The sequence below is a fragment of the Squalius cephalus genome (genome assembly GCF_949319135.1).
Source record: "Squalius cephalus genome assembly, chromosome: 5".
Lineage (NCBI taxonomy): Eukaryota > Metazoa > Chordata > Actinopteri > Cypriniformes > Leuciscidae > Squalius > Squalius cephalus.
The window spans coordinates 27,644,067-27,666,494 of NC_137126.1; the positions used below are offsets into that span (position 1 = coordinate 27,644,067).

The following is a 22,428-nucleotide window of genomic DNA, read 5'->3' on the forward strand; positions in this document are numbered from 1 at the left end:
ATGTTGACATTGAACCACTATTCAGGGCCATAAGGTTGTGCCTAAGGTGTCTGGACAACATATTTAGGTCGACTCTTCACTGCCCTGAAGTGCGAATCAGCCTTTTAAATTTCAGCCGACCGTTGGGCAGTCTCATTCTTCATCGAGCAAGGATACGAGAGAATTGCATTAAATTTACCTCAGCTAAATAAGATACGTAATTATTCAAACACAACATACAACTTCCTTGTCTAATGTGACATTTATTTGTTCTGTCTAACTGAAGGGACAGAATAACGTTAGCTGACAATTCATGGAGTTTGCGATCTTCTGTAAATTACAGTAACTTACAAGTGAATGCTAACGTTAGCTATATTTCTTTTAGTAGGCTATTCAGATATCCCTCCTTTAATACTTACTGTTAGGAAAAGTGTTGAACATCTTCTGGCAATATTTATGACAAATATTTTAACTTTATGCCAAAAGTTATAAGCCATAATGAAGCCAAAATGACTTTAAGGATGAGCAATTGACATTTCAGCACTCCTTGAAAAGACAGCGATTTAAGCGCATACTTGCACGTAATGTATTTTCCTTTTTTGGAAACGCACAGAGAAGAAAAAAAATGTTTGTAACCGCTTGCAAACCTGTTTATTTATTTTATTTTTTCTTTGATTTCTCTGCTATTTAGTCTCATTAGTTTCTTTGCTAGATTTGCTCATGTCTGCAGCTGCTCATGCTAGTTAACGTTAGTCACTTCCTATATAGTCCTGTCATGTGAAGCTCCGATTTGCTTTGTTCTCTGCCAAGTTTACCTGTGCCTGCAGTGCCCTCTCTGGTCCCGGATTGTCTACTGGTTTCGTACTCATGCCTGCCTACTGGTTTCTGGGCTTGCATCTCTCCTCTGGATTTGTTGATGTTTCCTGGACTGACTCCGGTTACCGACCTTTATCGCCCGGCTTTCGACTACGCTCCCCTACAGAACCCGGTTTTGTTCATTAAATGTTCTGATCTGCCTTTGCTTTTTATGTTTTATTTATACTTAAAAGAAATTTGTATATTCGTATATTTAGTTTTTTTCCCACAAATGTATGATTTTTGTATGATTTCTCAATTACCATATCCAGTTTTAATAAAGCTGAATTAGCTAACCTTAATATAATGTTTACTCTTCAAACTTACAGGTGTCGATTATAATTCATTTATTGTTAGGCCCATAAATAATAATAATAAACAATATTCAAAAAGTATATAATTATCCAGCCTGATCTCATGGCAATTCGTACGAATTCTACGAGGTGGCTAATTCGTACGAATTCATACGACCTCACTCGTACGAATTCGTACGATTTTTGCTAAATCGTATATTTTACGAATTGCCCAATTCGTATGAATTCATACGAATGACCTACCCGCCCCTAAACCTACCCATCACGTGGGTTTAGACAAATCGTACAAATTCGTACGAGTAAGGTCGTACGAATTCGTACGAATTAGCCACTTTTTTATCACTCGTACGAATTGGTCGTGAAATAGCGTTGCATTATCTGACTAATTCAAAATTAACCACAAAACACAACATGCTAAATGGGCAATATCTATATCTAGCATAAAAAAAATTGTCAGAATGTTGTCTCGCTGTTGCTGAATGTTGCACAACAACGTTGTTACAGCCCTGTCATGTCTTACAATTCTACGTTACCGGCACGTTGCCATAGAAATTCAACGTGCCACAGACGTTGCCACAACGTATGTGTTTAAAAGATCAACTTCACTTAATTTCTCTTAGTAGGATGAAAATAATCTTATTTAAACTGTGATTGAAATATATACTGAAAGCGATCAAAGAACCATCCCTTTCCAGTCCCCCAAGCTGTCAATCACACAACGTGAGTTTATCTGGACACTTGCCAAAACTCGTTATGAAATCAATGACGCTGTTACACTGCACAACGAAGCTCTTACTGTATCTACATCGTGTTTGCATTGTTATTTGGTGAAAGCATTTGTATGAGTGCAGAAATTGCGTTGCAATGATAAGATCTTTTCATTCAAGCGATCAACAGACTGTCTGTCATCTGCTCATTGCTCATCACTGCAATCTTTCATGTGATGGAATAGATCTAAATACTTAAAAAACTTCTCACGATTTGTTAATCGCGATAGCTGTAATAGTAAAAACGTAGTAACAGTTTTCGAGAGAGTTCCACATGTAATACTAGCTATTTCATTTGCAAAGATGTCAGCCACAGCAGTGGGCGTTTACACTGAAGTAGTGATGTTACGTTCGTGAACGAATCGTTCTTTTTGAACGAATCTTTTAGGTGAACGAATCGTTGGATGTAGTGAACGAATACGCCCTTCACTGACTGACCGAGTTGCTTTTGTTTTGAGTCTGAACGAGAGAGAGATCTTCTCGTGAACGAACTGGTACATGTCGTTCGTGAACGAAAAGAACCAGTTGTTTGAACGATAATGGTGGCGAACCGATAGAGCTGGGTTTGTGTAGTCAGCATATTTGCATCAAAGAAGGAAATTAACACTTTACCATTGTAATGAAAACAGTTTAATAACGCAAGCATGGTTAAATATAACAAAGACAAATTAACATTGTCATTTTGTACTTGACGGTTTACTTGATTTAAATTTACACTTCTCTTTACCTGCTTTTCTTTTCTTTTGTCTGTGTGTTTTAGACTTAGTTTTGTGGTATTTTGCACTTTGAAAAATGTACTTTACTACTTGTGTTCATTTTGTATGATCAAAAATGAATTAATTACGTTTTATTCATGTCATATGCACTTCTCTAAAAACTAAAACAAACCAAAAATATGACAGTATTGGTTAGGTCTCATTTGCGTAACGTTAGCAAATAACATTTCAGTTAGGGCTGTGAAGGGGCATGTAATTGGTTGGATCTAATGAACGAATACGCCCGTCACTTTGAGATCGCTCTGTTTCGAGTCTGAACGAGAGAGAGATCTCGTTCGTGAACGAATTGATCAAACTGGTACTTTCGTTCGTGAATGTGAATACTGGGTAGATCGGTCATTTAGCATGTGATTCAATCTCATTCAAAGCGCAGTTATAGGTGTGCGTATAATTGTTTATCATATTTAACATACATAACATAACTCAACGTTTAATATAATCCCAGATTTATGAATGTGTATGTCTGACCAAACAATTAAAATGTTAATTATGCAAGAAAACCTTGTTTTGGTCATCTGAACCTCTTATTTAGACTTATTTTATTAATTTAGTAAATAAGGCACAAATTTTAACAAAGCCAAATCAGTTTTTTTTAACAAGTAAATACGTTCGTTAAAACATATCATAAAATACACTCTTTTTCGCCACCTGCTGCAGTATTTATGAAGAAATTGTCACTGAACGAATCAGTGAACGAGTCTGAACGAATCATTTTGGTGAACGAACTGAAAATGAACGAGTCTCTGGAAAGAATCAAAATTTCCACCACTACACTGAAGTCTCTCAGCAGACACGCCCCTTCAAACAGCGGTCAAATCAGAGGCTAAAATCAGGGTAGGAAAAATGTATTTTATTTCTAAATTATGAAATGTTTGATGTAAAAATCATACTAACATTATAAGGGCACCCCAGGAAACATTATAAAATAATCCAGTTCATGACCCCTTTAAACTTCTATAGCGGTAAATGAGAGACTACATTAAATATATATTTTTATGTGTTCCAATTTGCTAATATATCAAAATAAAAACTCCACAATAGTGTTTTAACAAGTTTCAAAAAGAGGGAACAAAATAAAGAGAGTTTGATAAAGGCAGTCGGAAGAGAATTATTTGTAATTTGATGCAATAATATAATACTAAGTATAGTGTTATAAATAAACATAATTGTTTTTTTAAATTAAAATGTTGACCTCATGGCTTGGATTTTGCACTGATATATGTGAGATGTGTGCCTATCCAAATCATACCCATTCAATTAAATTTGCAACAGACACCACTCGAAGTGTTGTAACATCTACAAGCGAAATTGGAATGCTCTACGAATACTTTTGCAAGACACTGTATACAAAGTTCTGTCATGAAACTCAAGATGGAGCAGGCTGAAAGGTCCTTAACTCAATCTGCTTGCAATAACGCCATTCTCTATAGGGCACAGCTGATTGGTTCTGTGGTGGATTTTTAATGAATAAAATAGTAAACTGTATATCAAACTAATATTAACTCTAACATCTAACCTTACCTCAATCACACAACGTGAGTTTATCTGGACACTTGCCAAAACTCGTTATGAAATCAAGTACATTGTGTTTCAAAGTGTTAGTTTTGTTAGGCCTAAAAAGGGCTAACAAAACTAACACTTTGAAACACAATGTACTAAAACGTTCTGTCCTGTGTTTTTGAATGTTGTATGTTGTGTTGCCATACCCCTTTGACTTTGGTTGTGTGAGTGTAAAAATAACAAATATGGGAAATGAAACTAGACAGATGACTAGGTTAGAACCTTGTGATTAACAATGAAGTAATCATTAAAACAAAGTTTGCTTTACCTAGTAACAGAAGGGTTTGCATATGAAGAACCAATCAAATTCATATAATTTTGCCATACCTCCCTTTTCTATAAAAACTGTTGTATTCGTGTTAGCTGGTGGGATTCTCAATGGAATTTGTCTGAGATCCTCCAGCCTTGCTTCTTCTTGGGGGAGATTCTCTGAGAACTGCTCGGGAACTCTTCCGGCCAAGATTAAAGCATTTAAAGGACATTTGCTGAAGTCTGTTTGTCGATCATTGCTGCGCAGCAAGAAAGCTAGTTAGGGAAGCAAGTTAGTTAGGTAGACTATATATTAAACGTCGATATGGAGAAATTAGGGAACGTCGATTGGAGATGACCCAGGGAACGTTGATTGGAGACGACCCAGGTAGACTATACCGTATATTAAATGTTGATTGGAGACGTTAGGGAACGTCGATTGGAGACGACCCAGATAGTTAGGTTTAGGGAAAAATCTACCACAGTTCCTACTCTATAAATCATTGAGCTCACTGCTAAACCTTCAAATGCTTGTTCAACCTTTGCTTGTTCAACCTACCCTGCTCCACCTGTATAGATCTACTACGGCTGATGGAGGGTGGAGGGACGATGAACTAGGATGGAGTTTACAATGTAGTGCTGCAACATCATTCTACCACTTCTCATGTCCATATAGGCAAGATTCCACCAGGTTGCTGACTGCATGGAGGGACTCAGTCAAGGGTATGTTTTGAGAAAAGATGATGACTGCATACTTCCCTACAATATATTAGGCCAAAAACAGTAAGTGAAAAGCATATTCATAAAACAGTGGGTGAAAAGTACCTGGATGACCCACTACTTCCGCCGAGATTCTGAAGTGCGGATCTAATGGACATTTTACTATCCCATGGAGCGACGGGAGAGAAGTTGTGAATGGCAGTGAAGCAACGCAACTGATGCTGTAAGTCACATGGCAATGACAACATGGTGAATGTAGTATGTCCAGATTACATACTATATAAAATGTACTATTTTTTTTTAGCAGTCACAAATGACTCTATACCTACTCAGACAGTGTGTGATTTCCAACGCTACCTCACGACCAATTTGTACGAATTCGTACAAGTGAGTAAAATGTGGCTGATTCATACGAATTCATACGACCCCACTCGTATAAATTCGTACGATTTGTCTAAACCCCAGTGACTGTTAGGTTTAGGGGCGGGGTTAGGGGTAGGTTATTCGTACAAATTCATACGAATTGGACTACTCGTAAAATATGTACAATTTAGCAAAATTTTTACAAATTAGTACGAGTGAGGTCGTATGAATTTGTACGAATTAGCCACCTCGTAAAATTCGTACAAATTGCCGTGAGATCGGGTTGGTGATTTCAGATGTAGCTGATAAGTTTCAAGCAGAGCAGTATCTGGAGTGAGCACTGAGCTAGATAATATAGAGAAAAGGAGTCACAAGACAAAACTCTCAAGCAGTTTCTACTGCATCATACTTTTTCCCTCCGGACCAGACAGATTCTCCCCTATTTCCTCTCACTTTTCTTTTCCTGTACCGGAATTAATTTCTGGCCACTTCTCCCAGTTGACCCAGATCCGCTCCACATAGTTAGTTACGGACCTTTCTCTATTGTGTTTGTTTGTTTTTTGTTTCATTTGTTGATGGAATGTGACAGCTGACAACATGATGTTTCTCAATATAAATTAAATAAATTTATATTGCTTAAATAAATAATTTGTTTAGAATAACCAAGAATGACTTCCATATTAGAGGGCAGATTCACCAGTAAATACAAATGCATCTTTCTCTTCACACACACATTTTATATATATCTGCATATACTGTACACAGATTTCATTACTAGGAGCCACACACATGCCCAAGTACAGAAAGTATCCTGGTTTCAGATGACAATTGCCCTGATCCATAAAAACCTGACACTGCTGGTGCAGCCTATTATCAATACCAGAGGGGGTGGGGTTGAGAAATGCAGAGTCATAGGAAACTCAATTCTGCTAGTCTATCATAGATGTGAAGAGAGAGTGAGACATTAACACATATTCAAAGTCACAGTCACTTTGCAGGCAAACACACACTCACACATGCATGTGCAGCATACTCATATTCATTCATTTTTCTTCCACATTTTGCGTAAGTGACGCATGTCACTCTAGTTAATAGGGGTCAAACAAACTCTCACTGCTTTTTGAGTATTAAGTATATTCCAGCAGTTGGGGGTGTCGGAGGACCCCTCATGTTTCTTTCTGGAGCCATCCTCCCTGTTGCCTCTCTAAAAACTGCAATGCAGAAGAGACTTCGGACCCCAAATATCACCGCCTAACAACCTGAACCCACATTTACAGCTAGGAGGGGGAGAGAGAGAGAGAGAGAGAGAGAGATAGAGAGAGAGAGAGAGAGAGAGAGAGAGAGAGAGAGAGAGAGAGAGAGAGAGAGAGAGAGAGAGAGAGAGAGAGAGAGGAGGGGTGGTGGTGGTGGGGGGGGGGGGGGGGGGGGGGGGGGGGCAGGGACTGGCAGTCAGCCAAGGAGGGGAAAAGTTGAGTGTAAGCCAAATTTTAGCCGATTTTTCATAGAGGAGGGGGAGGGGGGTGCTTCTGTTGAACAGACTAGCTGCAGTGGTCCTCAGACGTCCAGTGCTTCAATGCTCTTCAGTTCTGTTTTACTGGCTGGACTGCATGTGTGTCTCTCACAAGGTGCGACGGTGAGAGTGTGTGTGTGTGCATGTGTGGGTGTCAGAGGGTGTTTGTGTGCGTATCTAAGCAGTATTGGGACCAAAGCACTGCGGATTTGTGTGCAGCATATTCTGTGGACTGATGCCCTCTGCTTCTCCGAACAGGACACACAGATTTACCTGCTCAACAGAGGTAAGGAGCAGACACACACACACAAACACACAGACACACACACACACACACACACACACACACACACACACACACACACACACACACACACACTGACTCAACTAAACACAAACACACAGTCATTTGGACACATTTTGGTTGGTTTTTCATAGCTGGAATTGTGTATTAGCTAAGGACTTCATACACAAGTACAAAAGTTCAGTGTGTTCACATATGTGTGTGTGTGTGTGTGTGTGTGTGTGTGTGTGTGTGTGTGTGTGTGTGTGTGTGTGTGTGTGTGACTGTGTAGATTTTTTTTTAATTAATATTAACAAATCTACATGTCTATTATTATTATTATTATAGTCAGTTTGGATCAAAGTGGACCAAATTTATAAATATACATAAATACATTTATTAAAACTATATTATTAAAATAATCAATATTATTATTAATATATGATGATGATGATGATGATGATGATGATGAATTTTATTTATAGTGCACTATACATTTGACATCAAATCTCAAAGTGCTACAAGGATCAAACAGATAAAAATTAAATAAAAACAAATACACATATTAAAATATACTATTATTTTCTTTATATATGAATTGTACAATAAATAATATTAATTCATTTTTAATTAATGTTATTTATTATTTTGTTACTTTTTGTGTTTTGTTAATATATTTGAATAAATTAATTTATTAATTTTCCATGTATGCTGTAGACACTTCTATCCAAACCAACTTACAGTAAATTGCTTCAAAACTTCTTGACTTAACTGGATTCGGTCAGCTGATCTTGGTTATAACAGATATAGGGTTATAGTTCATGTGGGACAAATATTTTATACAGGAATTTGTGACGCGTTTGTATGTATGTATTAAGTCTTGCTGCCCTCCTGTTCAAAACGTCTCTTTTTCACAGGTCAGAGGGCAACCGAACAACCAAAAAATTTAGCCAGATGGAGTTCTAGAAACTTCATCTTTCCAGCTGGGAAGAATCTTGAGCTTCCAGATCTCTGAGATCTGGACAGGCCTTTGACAGGGGGAATCTTACGTTTGTGCGTACAGATTGATCAAGTGTGCAACTGGCTGCTGAGAAGCGGACGGGTGTCTTCGCCACCCAGGCAGCATCTTGAGGAACAAAGACTTCTGGGAAACTGGACCTGAACTGCTGAGGAAGGCTGGTGGACGTGACAAAAAAAAGGGAGAAGAAAGTGAAGAGCAGGATGGAAACACAGAGCAGAGGGCATCTGAGAGGGGGAGGTTACGCACCCTCTGAAAGAACCGCTTCCTGTCTTCTGCTCATACTTATCACTGGTAAGACTGTTTAGTTATGATTTTTGATTTGAAAATAAACTTTAAAAATACAACAGTCTACATGGGATAATCTACAACGTGGACATATATACAGAACTGAGGATAGAACAACATACTCGCACTGACAAGAACAGGAATTCATACAGTGAGCTTGCAAACACTATGCAGCTCTAGTGTCCTAAACACAGACAGACACAAATTCAACTCCCAAATGTTGCATTGCAGGGAAGCTGTTGAATTAAGTGTTGTATAAAGTATGGTGTGAAAAGTCAGCATTAGATTAGTGGCTCAAAATGAGGAAGAAAAGGGGACAGGGGGCCGGTTCCTAAAGATGGAACCACGCACAGGAAATTGTGGTCAGACTCAGATTTATAATTTGCTTACCCTCATGTCATTTCAAACCTGATTCAATACTTTAGTGCAGCAGATTAGTAAAAAAAATCGTTCACTTTGGTATACAAGCATGAAATTTGGCACAGATACTCTCTAAGGGCCACTATTTTGGAAAAAGGCGTTGGCCACTCAATAATTCAATATGGCGGCCATTTTTCAAGATGGCCGCCATTCCTATTCAATGCTTATTATATCAATTATTCAAACAGTGATCCAAGCATAAAATTTGATACAAATACTCTCTAAAGGACATGTTAATGGAAAAAGATGCTTGTCCCTCAAAAATTCAAGATGGCCGCCATTTTTAAAGATGGCCACCGTTCCTGTCAAATGAACTTGTTCAAATGGTGATGCTAGCATAAAATTAGGCAGAAATACTCTTCAAGGAACACTCTTTTGGAAAAACGTATGTGCCACTCAAAAATTCAGGATGGCGACCATTTTCATTTCATTTCATTTCTGTCAAATAGTCATAATGTCTGCTTTGTCTGCCTCCTCTCCTTTGACCTGTCCGGCTTAGGAAAACTTGCCAGGGATATAAAATCCCTGCCAGCATAGCTCTCAGGTTCATTGGAGTACACAAGCCTCTCCACCATGGAAAGGTGCAGTCCACAGAGAGGAAGGCCCACTCTTAGAAAAAGGAAGTGGCCACTGGCCAGTAAAAATTCAGGATGGATTTTTCAAGATGGCTGCCATTCCTGTCCTATGTTCATTGCCACTGTTTCCAAAATAGTGATACAGAAAATATGCCACAAATACCAGATTTTTTTTAACATCATTCAGTGTTTGTGCACATTCATGTAGTATGTCATTCAGGTGCATTGTCATTACCTGACGTAGGTCAGATTCAGGAGATATGTTATCACAAAGAAAGCAAACCTGATCATCTAGACTTTTCTGCATCATGGTTCTGCGACGCTTTTTTTGGCCTTCATCTGTCTCACTACATTGAGCATCGGATTGTTGCTTCTGGGCACGAAGTAACTTTGTGTTGTTGAACCGAAGTCGACAATTGTAGTGATACTTCGCTTGGTTCCTCCTCAAAGTAGCTTCTATACCACCACCTTCATCCAGACTAGTTGTTCCAGGTCCAGGGTCATTGGCATTTTGTTCATCTTGTGAAAGAGTGGAATGTTGGTGGCAATCATTTTATAGCCATCATGTTGAGAAACATGATGGGTAGGTGGTGATTGGAGGGGTTTCTTTGTGTCTGTCTGACAAAGACAACATTTCATCCAATCAGTTGGCCTCTTGGCTGACATGGGATTTTCATTTGCCATTTTGGGGGTTTGTTGTCTGATTAAGGCGCGAGGGGTTATCCTTTTACCACCTCAATCATAGACAGAGTACACATTCAGGTATGGGATACAACTAGGTTCGGGTCACCTACACCTAGCCCGATCATTCATCCAGTGCCATTTAAGTCCCGCGTGATCTGTACACCTTCCAGGTAAGCATACAGGAACAAGTCATGTATTGCCCCGCTTACCCTTGGCTCGGCTCTCCCGCGCTGGCACAACCTGTCAATTCAGGTGCGGCTATCTAACTACATCTATTACTAGCTAATTGATGAGGGGCTGTTAGACAGAATTTGGGACACTAAAATTATTACTACTAGTCAAGAACTACAGTGTAAGTAAAACTAGATCAGCTGACACTAAACCCCATGCTGAGTTCCACAGCAGAGAAGTCACCAGTGTGCCCAGGTTGTGTAATGACGTTCACTCTATTAAACAAAACCTTCCTTAACACATTAAATTGAGCTCTGACAGAAATGGTTGCCATCTTGAAAATGGTCGCCATCTTGAATTTTTGAGTGGCACACACCTTTTTCCATGATAATGTTCCTTGAAAAATATTTGTACCAAATTTCATGATAGCATCACCATTTGAAAAAAAGATGTAAGGATTCAAGAGAAATGGTGGCCATCTTGAAAAATGAATTTTTGAGGGACAAGCACCGTTTTCCAAAAAAACATTCTTAAGAGAGTATTTTCACAAAATGTTATGCCTACATCACTGTTTGAACGATTGACATAATGAGCATTTGACAGAAATAGCGGCCATCTTGAAAAAATGGCCGTCATGTTGAATTTTTGGGTGGCCAATGCCTTTTTCCCAAAAAGTGACCCTTAGAGAGTATCTGTGCAAAATGTCATGCTTGTATACCAATTTGAACGATTCTCTTGAAATATGCAATTAATCTGCTGCACTACTTTTCTCATCATGTTAAGATGTTAACACCACTTTATTTCACTAAGCAAATGAGTATGTACTTTAACATTACATTTTGGCCTTAGTAAGGCTTGTGTATCACAAATTAAGCTGCATTTGAATTTGAATAATACGAAATGGCTCTCGGGAATATTTCTTGATTTTAGGTTGCAAATTAAAAATTTGTTTGTCAGTGAACGAGTGACTGAGAATTATCCATCCGAGAGCTGTGTACGGGACGTCCTGTGCTGCTCTAGACTAGAGAACATACTTTGGACCAACACAGACTAATGCATGATAAGACTTACAGTAACTTCAGGGATTTTGTTCTTGGCTGGTAAAGGGGAGTATCACATATCTTAACTGCTGCTGAGTCAATCACAGAATTTAAAGGAGCTGCGATGAAAGGAAAGGGACTGAAGACCCACTTAAATAGGGTCTAGAATCACCTATGTCTGGAAATCAAGGCTGTTTGAGGCAAAAGTCTCTTTGATTAAGTCTCTTTTAAATATTTTTCATCATATTGTTTCGAAGTACAGTATCTGGTGTAGCAAATTAGCTATAAAGAAATATTAATAATCAATCATAACTTGTTATAAATGATTATGAATATTTGGATCAGTTAATAGAATTAACTTAATGTTGTAAAATTAATATTACAATCAGTTAACCTGTTTGTGCTGTGAACACTCAGTGTTAATTGTTTATTAATTCTAAGAAATGTACATTTCCGGGGCATGGGAAATGTCTTTCTTACTTTACAGTACATTCAGAGCCTGTAGTCAAAATCTACATGATTAGGGACTCCAGTATGAGCTTGAGACACGGACAACTTTTTGTGTGATATGAACAAGACTTTATTAACTAGACTAAACACTTAAACTACTCTAACATACACATACATACATGCATACATGTTATGGCATTGTTTGAGATTCAGCAGATAAACAGCCTTGAGCAAACCATCAGTTTAGTTCTAACATGCCCTTCTTAAAAAGGGGTAAGGATACTTCAAATAATGAGACTAAGTTCAATACATGCATGTCTCGCCCATTTGAATTAAACTGTCCTGATGCAATTTGTTGAGGCTCCAGTTGATCTCTGCTGATGTTGTCTTGATTAGAGAGAACCAGTGTGAGTCAGAGGATCTTTGGTGAAAGCTTGAGGGTCCTTAGAAAACTTCTAGTTCAGCATCATCCTCACATCAGGATTTCAGAAAGGGACTAAGAGCCCAAGAGAACTAAGAGACTAAGAGGCTAAGAGGCGTGATCTTGTGATCAGTGATTTTTAAATCGTGAAGATGTCACATCCTCTGGAGGGTTCTGAGCCAATAAGAAGTTGTTCACTTTGGAGGGAATTTCTTTACGACCTTTTGTCATGTAATGTAAGCAGGCCTTTGAACATGTAATTTGATTGGGTGTTTAACAAAAGAATCTTCAAGATTTTTATAATACTAATTCGTCACAAAGTTAGCAAAATGTAATGTAAATTAACAAAGGGGGACGAAGAATTGAGTTTATAGAGACTAAACATGCTACACATATGCTTTTGGTTAACCATAGTATGCAAGTCTGAAACATTAATCCAAAAGAGTTGAATGAATACATAGGCCAAACCACATAAAAGGAAAATCATGAAATGGGAAAATTAGATACATGTTTATACATTTCTCAAGTGGTTATATATAGAATATATAGGATTAAAAGGGTATATTTCTCCTTCTCAGCGAGAATTAAGTGAGAGTCACAACTCTCTGCAAATTCCTTTTGGGGTCGTAAAAAATCATATCAGTTTTAATGTGTCCTGTAACAGGACACCGGGTTCTGCCAGTGTGTTAGCTTAATTTGGGATGTTAGGTTTGGGGGAAGTTTCATAGACCTATGTTGGGAGAGTGAGTTTGCTGGATAATTCATTAAATATAATGAATAATTTGTGTGTGTCTGATTGGTCCAGATGCTACACTGGGCTACCTTATCCACATTCTTTTAGTAGCTCTATATTTTACTGTGAATTAAAATATTCTTATTTATGTCTCCTAAGGTTTTGCGGAAGATACATTAATGAATATCATCACTCAATCATTAAGTCTCATGAGACTCTTTGCTCATCAACTTTTGTGCAATAAAATGTTTCTCTGGGGTAAAGCAGCAGGCTACGTTTCTGTAACGGAAGCACAGTGTCTCTTACAGAGGACATGATGACAAGCATGTTGACAAAATCATTGAGTACAAAGTGTTTCCAAGATCCAAGATGTGTCCTGGTTTAAAATATCTCTCATGAAAGGGTACAGTTGATCGGTAGGTCCTCTTCACTGGTCGTGTAACCTCTCCTGAAGAGTTACACGAGCACTCTCACGTCGGCTCGTGTTCACTTTTTCACATTGCATGCCAAGCAAACTTCAGACGTCAGAGAAGTCCAGGTGTTTATGTAAGGTCACCACAGCCTGAAACATAACATACAGTATGTTAAAATACGTTACAGTTATACATTATACTATACATGTATATGTTAGATTTTCAGTATCCAGATACAAAGTTTCACTGTTAGCTTGCAAAATTGCATTCACAAACTGATCCTCATGAAACAAGCAAGCATGCAATAATTCACTAATTAAATTGTGCCTCTTATCCATTTCTTGTGGAAGTGAACCATACTAACTATAAGCATTTGTCCGTATAACATACTATTCCTATTTCACTTTACTTATTTTTTCAAGTCAATCGGTTTGCATGCTTTTTTTAAAGTATAAGTTTAACTAATTCGATTTTAAAGTGCCATTCAGAACACAGCTGATTATGGACTTTGAATATGTCAACGCATGGTTTAGCAAGCTTCATAACAGCTGTCACATTTCAGATCTGGTTCTACAGAGAGAGACACTGTTTCATGTGCACAGCAGTTTTTAGTCATCTTAACTTTTTTTTTTTTCTTGGTGTTTATAAATCTTTAATTAGAGTTCTAGTAATTAAAAAGAACTGTAGAGAGTACTTGATCATTTACTTTAGATTTCCTCTTGACTTGTAGCTACTCAGAATTACTGACTCCCAGAGTGCATTGCGGTATGAATAAATTATGCAATTGCTTTGTTTTACTATTTTTGTTTGTTTTATTTGCTGTCTTGTGTCAGTAGCACAACAAAAACAGCAAATAAAATTGTTATTGTTACAATTAATAAAAATAAATACAATTTAATTGTTACCATTGTTGTGTTTTGCATGCTGATTGTTGAAGTCTGTGTGTGACTTAATCATGGTCAAGATATTGTCACAAATATAGAGGGATTATATCAACCCAATTAAAAGTTTCACAAGGTGTTTATGACATAAGTGTTATCAATGGAATATTAAAGATCATTTTATAACCTTTTAAAAGCAACCTATTTATTACTTCCCTTCCTTTAAAACCAATACCTTTGATTTCGTGTTACATCACTGAATCAGAGGAAGAGAATTACAATAGTATAAATGAAGTTGTGCCCAACCAAAGGGAACACTAATCACCATAATGGTGAGTTAAAACAAAAACATTTAGGAAAATCAGCCTAAGTCATCTTATGTGTTGTTCTCTCAACATTTTCAGTTGTATTGACAACATTCAAGATGACTTTGGGAAATGAGTGAATGAAGATACAGTGCTATGCATAAGTTTAGACACCCATGCTAAAGTTGACTAAAAAGAGTTGACTAAAAAACCCACATCATCACATATCCTTCACCATACCTAGAGATTGACATGGAGTACTTTCCATAAGATCATCTCTCAATGCAAATCAAACTAGCTATTAGGCTAACTGAAATAAAACCATGCCAATCTCTAGGTATGGTGAAGGCTATGTGATGATGTGGGGCTATTTTAATTCCAAAGGCCAAGGGAACTTTATCAGGATGCATAGTATCCTGGATCCATGAAGTAACTGGCCTTTAAAAATAAAAATCTGCCTGCCTCTATGGGAATTTAACACAGGGGTGTCCAAACTTATGCACCCTGTATTTTAAGGAAGAATATTTATTTATTTACGATACATTATTCATTCACAAAGAAAATTGGTGTCCTTAAAGGTTGGATTTTTCCTAATTTTTTAAATTAAGGCATTAAGTTCAGTTTCCAAAAGATGATTTTTTATTCCTCTTTTTAGTCAACTTTAGTATGGGTGTCTAAACTTATGCATAGCACTGTAACTGCAGAAGTGGATGAAAATGCCCCACCTCAAAAACTTTTTTTCATTTTTTCTTGACAAAAAGGCACTCAAACCAATCAATTAATCTTCACTTGGGTTTTCAGATTAACCAATGCATACTATGTGAATATTACAGATTACTACATTACAATTAAGTTAAGACATTAAGTAAAGTTAACTAGTTAGAACAGGGATGGGCAACTTCGGTCCTGGAGGGCCACTGTCCTACAGAGTTTAGCTCCAACCCTGAAAAAAATCACCTGCCTGTAATTTTCTAGTAATCCTGAGGACCTTGGTTAGCTTGTTCAGGTGTGTTTGATTAGGGTTGAAGCTAAACTCTGTAGGACAGTGGCCCTCCAGGACTGAAGTTACCCATCCCTGAGTTAGAACAACTGTTGGATTTTACAGTGTAGAAAACACCTTACAGAACCATCCAACTGTCCTTGTTATGTGAAGGATGTCTGTTTATCTGCAGTCTAGTACTATAGATGTTTGTCTATTTTACATAAAATATTATAATTAATTTGCTTTATTAATATGTTTATGAATTTATTAGTTTTATGTGCTAATTTTTCTAGTATTACAGTTTGGCATTGTGTTAAACATCTAGGGCTGGTAACAAGAAGGTTGTCGGGGTAAAACCCCCAATGAGATGATCTCATGATTCATGAGAAAAACATCAGTTCAATGAAAGATCCTTTGTGTGAGAGAATGGTTGTAGGCTATTATACTGTATATTTATATATACTGTATTTTCATCAGTGCATGTCAGTTTGTCATTATACTATCTTACTGACCTTGACTAACCAGAGTTGCTTCTCTCTCTTATGGTTTTAGTGACACTGACAACACAACTAGGAATATTTCATTTCAGTTTCCCTCTTTATCTGCTTTCTCTTCCTGTTTGAGGTGTGTGTTGCGTTCATGCTCTGGAGATGTCTACTGGTAAGATCCCGTTTTTGGAAGCAGTGAACGGCAGCACAGTCCTTCTGCCCTGCACCTATGCCAGCTGTATTGGGATCACTAACCTCTACTTCAAATGGGAGTACAATGATAATGGCACCATGCAGAAGGTAGGCTAACAGATATATTGTTCAATAATTATGGGATAGATAGGCCTACTGTAATGCTGTATTCCACTGTTAATGTAGCCTATAGCATAAAATCAGGCACACTTGCAAATAATTGGTATAGAATAGAACAGAGTAGAATTGAACATATATTGCCACACAAACATAACGAAAAAGTTTAATATTAGGCTACAAGAGTTTAAAAATCTGAGGCCCCATTGAAAATATAATCTAATTTTAAACCTGAAAATAAAGTTTTAGGAGAAAAAAAGTATCTGCACTATGTATTGCTCACTAATCAAAGTCGATTTTTGACACTGATCACGTGAACGCCTTTGTACAGGTCGTATGTTCGCGCCATCCAGCGGCCTGACATCAAATCACACCGCGCGCGGCCTCTCGCTCGCATTTCATACAAACGCAACTGGCGCCATCTTGCGTCTCAGTAATCGATTGAAGTGAAAAAGATCTCAGAGGACTTCAGTAGGCAATTACTGTTGGTGTTGTTACAGTGTTCGTCTTGTTGCTACCGATTGTTTTATTGTAATGGATGTTTTTTCTTAAGATAATGTTGGTAAAATGATAAAATATTTCAAACTCAAATCAATATGTCATGTCAACGTATTTATATAGCCTATTTGGTAAGCAGCCGTGTAATAGGATTATTTTTTGCGATAATTACCTGCTGAATGTGCATTATTTGCATATCTAACGCGCGTAGGCTATAGGCCTACTATTCTAACACAATGCTGCACACTTTTCACGTTGTATCCAACTTCTGTTTAACGTTACTTTTAAGAACCAAAATATTGTTGAATGAGTTACTGTTGCTGATGTAAGTTTAACATTGATTGGATGGAAATATAAATAGAAAGCCTCCTTGAGATGGGTTTGTATGCCTTCAAGGACACTTGAGGTGGAAGGGGAGCAGTTCTAAATCATGCATTGACTTGATGTTGTTTCTCAGTGGCAAATTCTGTGCAGCACATTGCAAGTGTCCTTTCAAGTATCAAAGATTATATATGTATAGCCTATAGGCTAGATGGCCTCGAGTCTTCAAAACATCTGTGCCTTTTCTTGCTGTAAAATTATGTTCTAACAATTCTAACAATCAAAGTTAAGGATATTGTAAAACAGTGATATAATTTATAGGATATAAATGTGCACTGCATTAGAACTGACAATGTCAAAGACAAAAAGACAGTGTATGAGCCATGTTTAAGTGTGTAAGTGTAACTTAACATTTGCTTAATTTAACATTTATAACTAAAGAGTTCTGTTTTCCAATCAGTTGGTTGATTCTGTGATTCCAACGGATAATGTGGAGCCAAATAAGGTGATCATTTACCGTGAAAGGGTGGAGTATGTTGGCACCATTAAAGGAAACAACATTTCCATACTGCTTTGGAACGTAACATTCGAGGATGCTGGCGTCTACAGCTGCTTTGGCAAAAACCCCAAAGAGAAGGGCAAGAATCACACCGCCTTTTTCACTCTATCCGTAGTAGAGGAACGTAAGTGTAGCAGGGTGGGGAGAGAGGGAGTTGCAGAAAGAGAATGATATATGCACGTTACATTTCAAGGTCATTATTAAAATAACTTTGCTTCTTTTCTCATTCTCTCTTTTTTTGTCTTATTCTCTGGATACTCCTCTCAGTAAGGGTGGTTGATAACACGCTCACCATTATCATTGCCTCCTGTGTTGGTGGATCCATCGCTTTTTTAATGGCCTTCATGCTGATAAAGAACTTCACTCTGTTCGTTCTCGCAAAGATTGAGGAAAAAAAGTGAGTTCATGGCAGCCTTTTGTATGTGCACATAAGAAAGACTATAGTACTATGACTATGCCCTTTTTAAGAATGACATTTACCAGATTTTGACCATGTCATTGAAATTGTTTGTGCCAAATTAGCAAAAAGTAGACTAAATAAATAAAAACAAACTACCGCCTGAAAATATTTTAAATAAAAAAGCTAAATGAATCATGAATTACAAAGTATCTGATTTATAATATAAAAATATTATATTGTTAACTATTATTAGTATTCTGTGTCAAATATATGATCTAAACATGTTCTCCCTCTCATTCTGCTTATTTCTTTCTTTGTCTTTTTCAGTAAGGAGTGCCTTGTCACCTCCTCAGGGATCGATAACACGGAGAACGGTCTGTCGGGCTCCAAATCTACACCAAAGAAAGCATGACAGCGTGCATCCAAACATGGTCACACATGCACGTGAAAACATGGATCAGCCATCATGCTGTGCCCTCTCTGTTCATTCAGATCCGTGTTTACAAATGCTATACTTCGGTTTTATCATAAAGAGCAAAGATAGCGTTAAACAAATTGTAAAGATTTTCATTCATAACATATCCATGGATGATATTCACATGGCTCATTTTAAACATTTAGTTGACTCATAAACACGGTTATGAATGAAAAGAGAGGCATTATGTGTTTCTGCATATATTTACATTTAAATATGCAGTTAAATATGCACCACATGCAGCCTCATGCACTTTAGTTCATTGACCCACACTGTGTGGGATGTATTTATTCTTATGATAGAAAAATTTAATATTTTCTTCAAACAATGCTTAAGACAGGGATAAATGTAGCTATGCTATTCATTTAGTTAATTGAACTGGACTGTAAAACTGTGAAGGGCCCCTGGGCTCACGTGTAGGTGCCTGACTAAAATAGTTAAGAAATGAGTACAGGTGAGGCAACACTTCTGAAATTTAGTTGTACCAGTTGTAGAAAGATCAATTATGCAACAATTTGAAGGAAATATGTTGAGGGGACACTAGTGATTTGTATCGTTTCACTGACAGACAGACTCTCAGAGCAGATTTAAAAAAAAACTGCATGTTTTAATGCAATACTTCTGAATAGAGCAAAGAAATAAATCTGCAGAAATCTGATAATACACATGGAAAGAGAAAATAGGCCTTGTTGTAGCAGTCTTGAGTCCAGTTCTAAATAAAACTCATTATCGTTTTTGCTTGAAAATGAAACACAGGTGCCTGTTAATGCTTCTCTTGCCACCTTTTGGCGAGGACGACTGAATCAATGCAGAACATTATGATAAAAAAAAAAAATAAATAAAAACAGAAATAGAAAACGCTGCAAAATTGCAAAAGTCACCAAACATTTAGTAAATACAAGCTAATGAATGATACTTGACAATCCGTAGAAATCAATATCCCCTTAGAGAAAACCCAGAATGAAACACTGGAAATGCTGCTTCAGATAATTTTCAATGCATTATAGCATGTTAAATGGCCAGAAGTTTTAGGGATACATGGCTGACTATAACAGTAGAAATATTATATGTAATGCTTTTTTATTGAAATATTGAAACAAATTGTCACATACTGAACAGAACTAACATCAGCTTTGAAACTGAAAATAGCTTGGTGAATTTCCATGCTAAACAAAATAAGATTACCAAAAAGGAAAAAATATAAATATAACCTTTTAATGCAAACAGATATACTGTGAACTGTAAACCATGCAACAAAGGCAATAAACTCATCATCATACGGTCATGCAAAACAATAACTAAATTATAGTATATATGTAAATATAGATTTAAGTACCGAGACATGACTGGATATAGGTCTCGCTGGTTTTCAGAAGTTTAGCTAATAAGCATTTCAAATTCCTTTCACTTGAGGGATTCAGGGAATTCAGTGGAGACCAGAAAAGGGACTGACGTCAAGCAAGTCTGGTGAGGTGAGCTCTTTTCATTTGATCAGAAGTGAAATTAAGAATAATAAATCAAATTCCCCAATAATCTGTTCTTGAAACTACAGAGCTGCTGTACAAAACAGAAAATGTCACCTCTAAAAGACAGATAGCAAATTATCCTGTCGTATAAAAAGAAATGTTACGTCTTTTGGTTACATTTTATATTTAGAGATGAAAGGAAAGCAAGTTGGTAAAAAGTAAAGGATAATGAAACAAATCTACAGAGAGCTCTCCTTATAGGTACACCCATTATTACTGAATACTTGAATAATTTTACAGGTCTTTGGATTCTGCAATTGAGGAATTTTACTGTGAATCCTGGGTGATGTTGGTCCTAAAATTCTCATGCAGCAAGTCTTCCATGATCAACTTGTTTTCAGTGCCAAAAGTAATTAACTCCAGTTAGTCAGAGGTTGTTACGGTTTAACAATTTCTTGTAGATTTATTACAACTATAGAGCGCAAAATTAGTCTCTGAGAAATCTGGTACATTTATACCAAATTTGAACCTGAAAAAATATCCAGTAGCTCTCCTCTCATACCCCTCTGTAACATCACTAAATGTCTGAATGGAAATAGTATGTTTTTAATTAGATTTATTTTAAATTGTAGTGTAGTTGAAATTATTCTAATTCTGTTTGGGTCACTTGAATGTAAGCATTACCATAAAAACTTATGTAGTTGAGTCTTTCAACTTTTCAAGTTGTGATAGTATCATTGCACTGGCTGCAATGACACTTGAATCAGCTGTGCGTTCAATGAGTGGATAACTTCTGGTATATATTGAGACTACACAGTATTTTATTTAAATTTTGATCCTCCGTTTTTTTATTATCTTGTGACGGCACACAGGTCAGTAAAGCAATACACATTCAGAGGGCTCTTTAGCTTCATTTAATACCAGAAATATTGAGAAGGTACGTTCATACATTTTAAAAGCACTTGTACTACCTCTTATTCAGAAATATTTTCACCATATTGTGCTAAATTTGTATTTTATATTTCTCGGGTTAAGTGAAATGGTTTGGTGTTCTGCTTGACATTAGGCTTTAAGATTTTGAGCTTTTAATTAATATGATTCCACTCTCCATCTTTTTATTCCCTTTATTAATTCACAATTTAGTTAACATATCAGTTGTGGTTGGATTAGCTATTATTTGTCAGGCTTGGCAGAGGTCATGACCTAATTGTGATAGTGACATTTTTCCAACTAAACCACAGGCTAACACCACATCAAATGAGAACTTCTAGTGATTTTTTTATTTATTTTTTTAAGTTAAGTTGTATTTCTCTGTTAATGTGTCATGTTTCTGTCCAATACCTCAAACACCCATTTCACGTAGCCAAAAACATACATCCATATCTTGATGTTCGGTGTGTTGGTTCACACAAACTGTGATTGTAAAACGGATTCTGTAAAGCTTTCTGCAGCTCACCATGTGGAAAATCAGAATAAGGGAATGCCAGAGACCAAGCAATTGAAGACGTAGGAGAAACATTAAAAGCTTGATTGCTGATTTTATTATATTGTGAATGTACAACTTCTGTAAATTGTTATTTACAGTAAAGTAATTTGTGTGCAAACTATACAAATGTTATTAAAGCATCGGAGTGCCACTGCAGCTATGTTTTTTTTTTTTTTTGAAAGCTGGATCAGAAACATTCAGATGCTTTATGAACACCAAGCTAAACCAGGCTGGTAACACAAATGTAAGACCAATGGGAATAGAGGCCTCAGAGTCAGCAATTGGAGAATTTGCAATCCCGATACTCAATTTTTAATTCAACTCAGACAATAGACATTGTTTGACATCAGTCCCTGCCAAAACTGAATGTAAAACAATGCATGCTATATTATAGATGCTCCACTCAGAGCATAATCCAGAATTCTTGATCCCATTGTTTCCTCAAGCCAGTGTGCAGGCCTGTTATTTCCCATGGGACTGGACAGTCATGCATATTATATTTCTTTATTATAATAAGCTACAAAAAATGTTTTGGATAAAATAAATGTGATGGATTGGTAAATGCATCAAGCTTTATTATTTATTTTTTGCTTTCTACATGCTTTTGGTTAGAAAAAAAAAAGTTAAAACATTTACAGTATTTTAATTGCTTTACAGTGAACATACAGC

At 36.8% G+C, this 22,428-nt stretch overlaps 1 protein-coding gene across 1 annotated transcript; it reads left to right on the forward strand.

Moving 5' to 3' along the window:
• Window positions 1-7,139: 7,139 nt before the first annotated feature.
• On the forward strand, window positions 7,140-22,325 carry scn4bb (sodium channel, voltage-gated, type IV, beta b). Its single transcript, XM_079871350.1, has 6 exons — window positions 7,140-7,379; window positions 8,294-8,688; window positions 16,382-16,545; window positions 17,834-18,056; window positions 18,200-18,329; window positions 18,660-22,325. Exons 2-6 carry the CDS (start codon window positions 8,598-8,600, stop codon window positions 18,742-18,744), a joined length of 693 nt encoding a protein of 230 aa, XP_079727476.1. The 5' UTR covers window positions 7,140-7,379; window positions 8,294-8,597; the 3' UTR covers window positions 18,745-22,325.
• The last annotated feature ends 103 nt before the right edge of the window (window positions 22,326-22,428 follow it).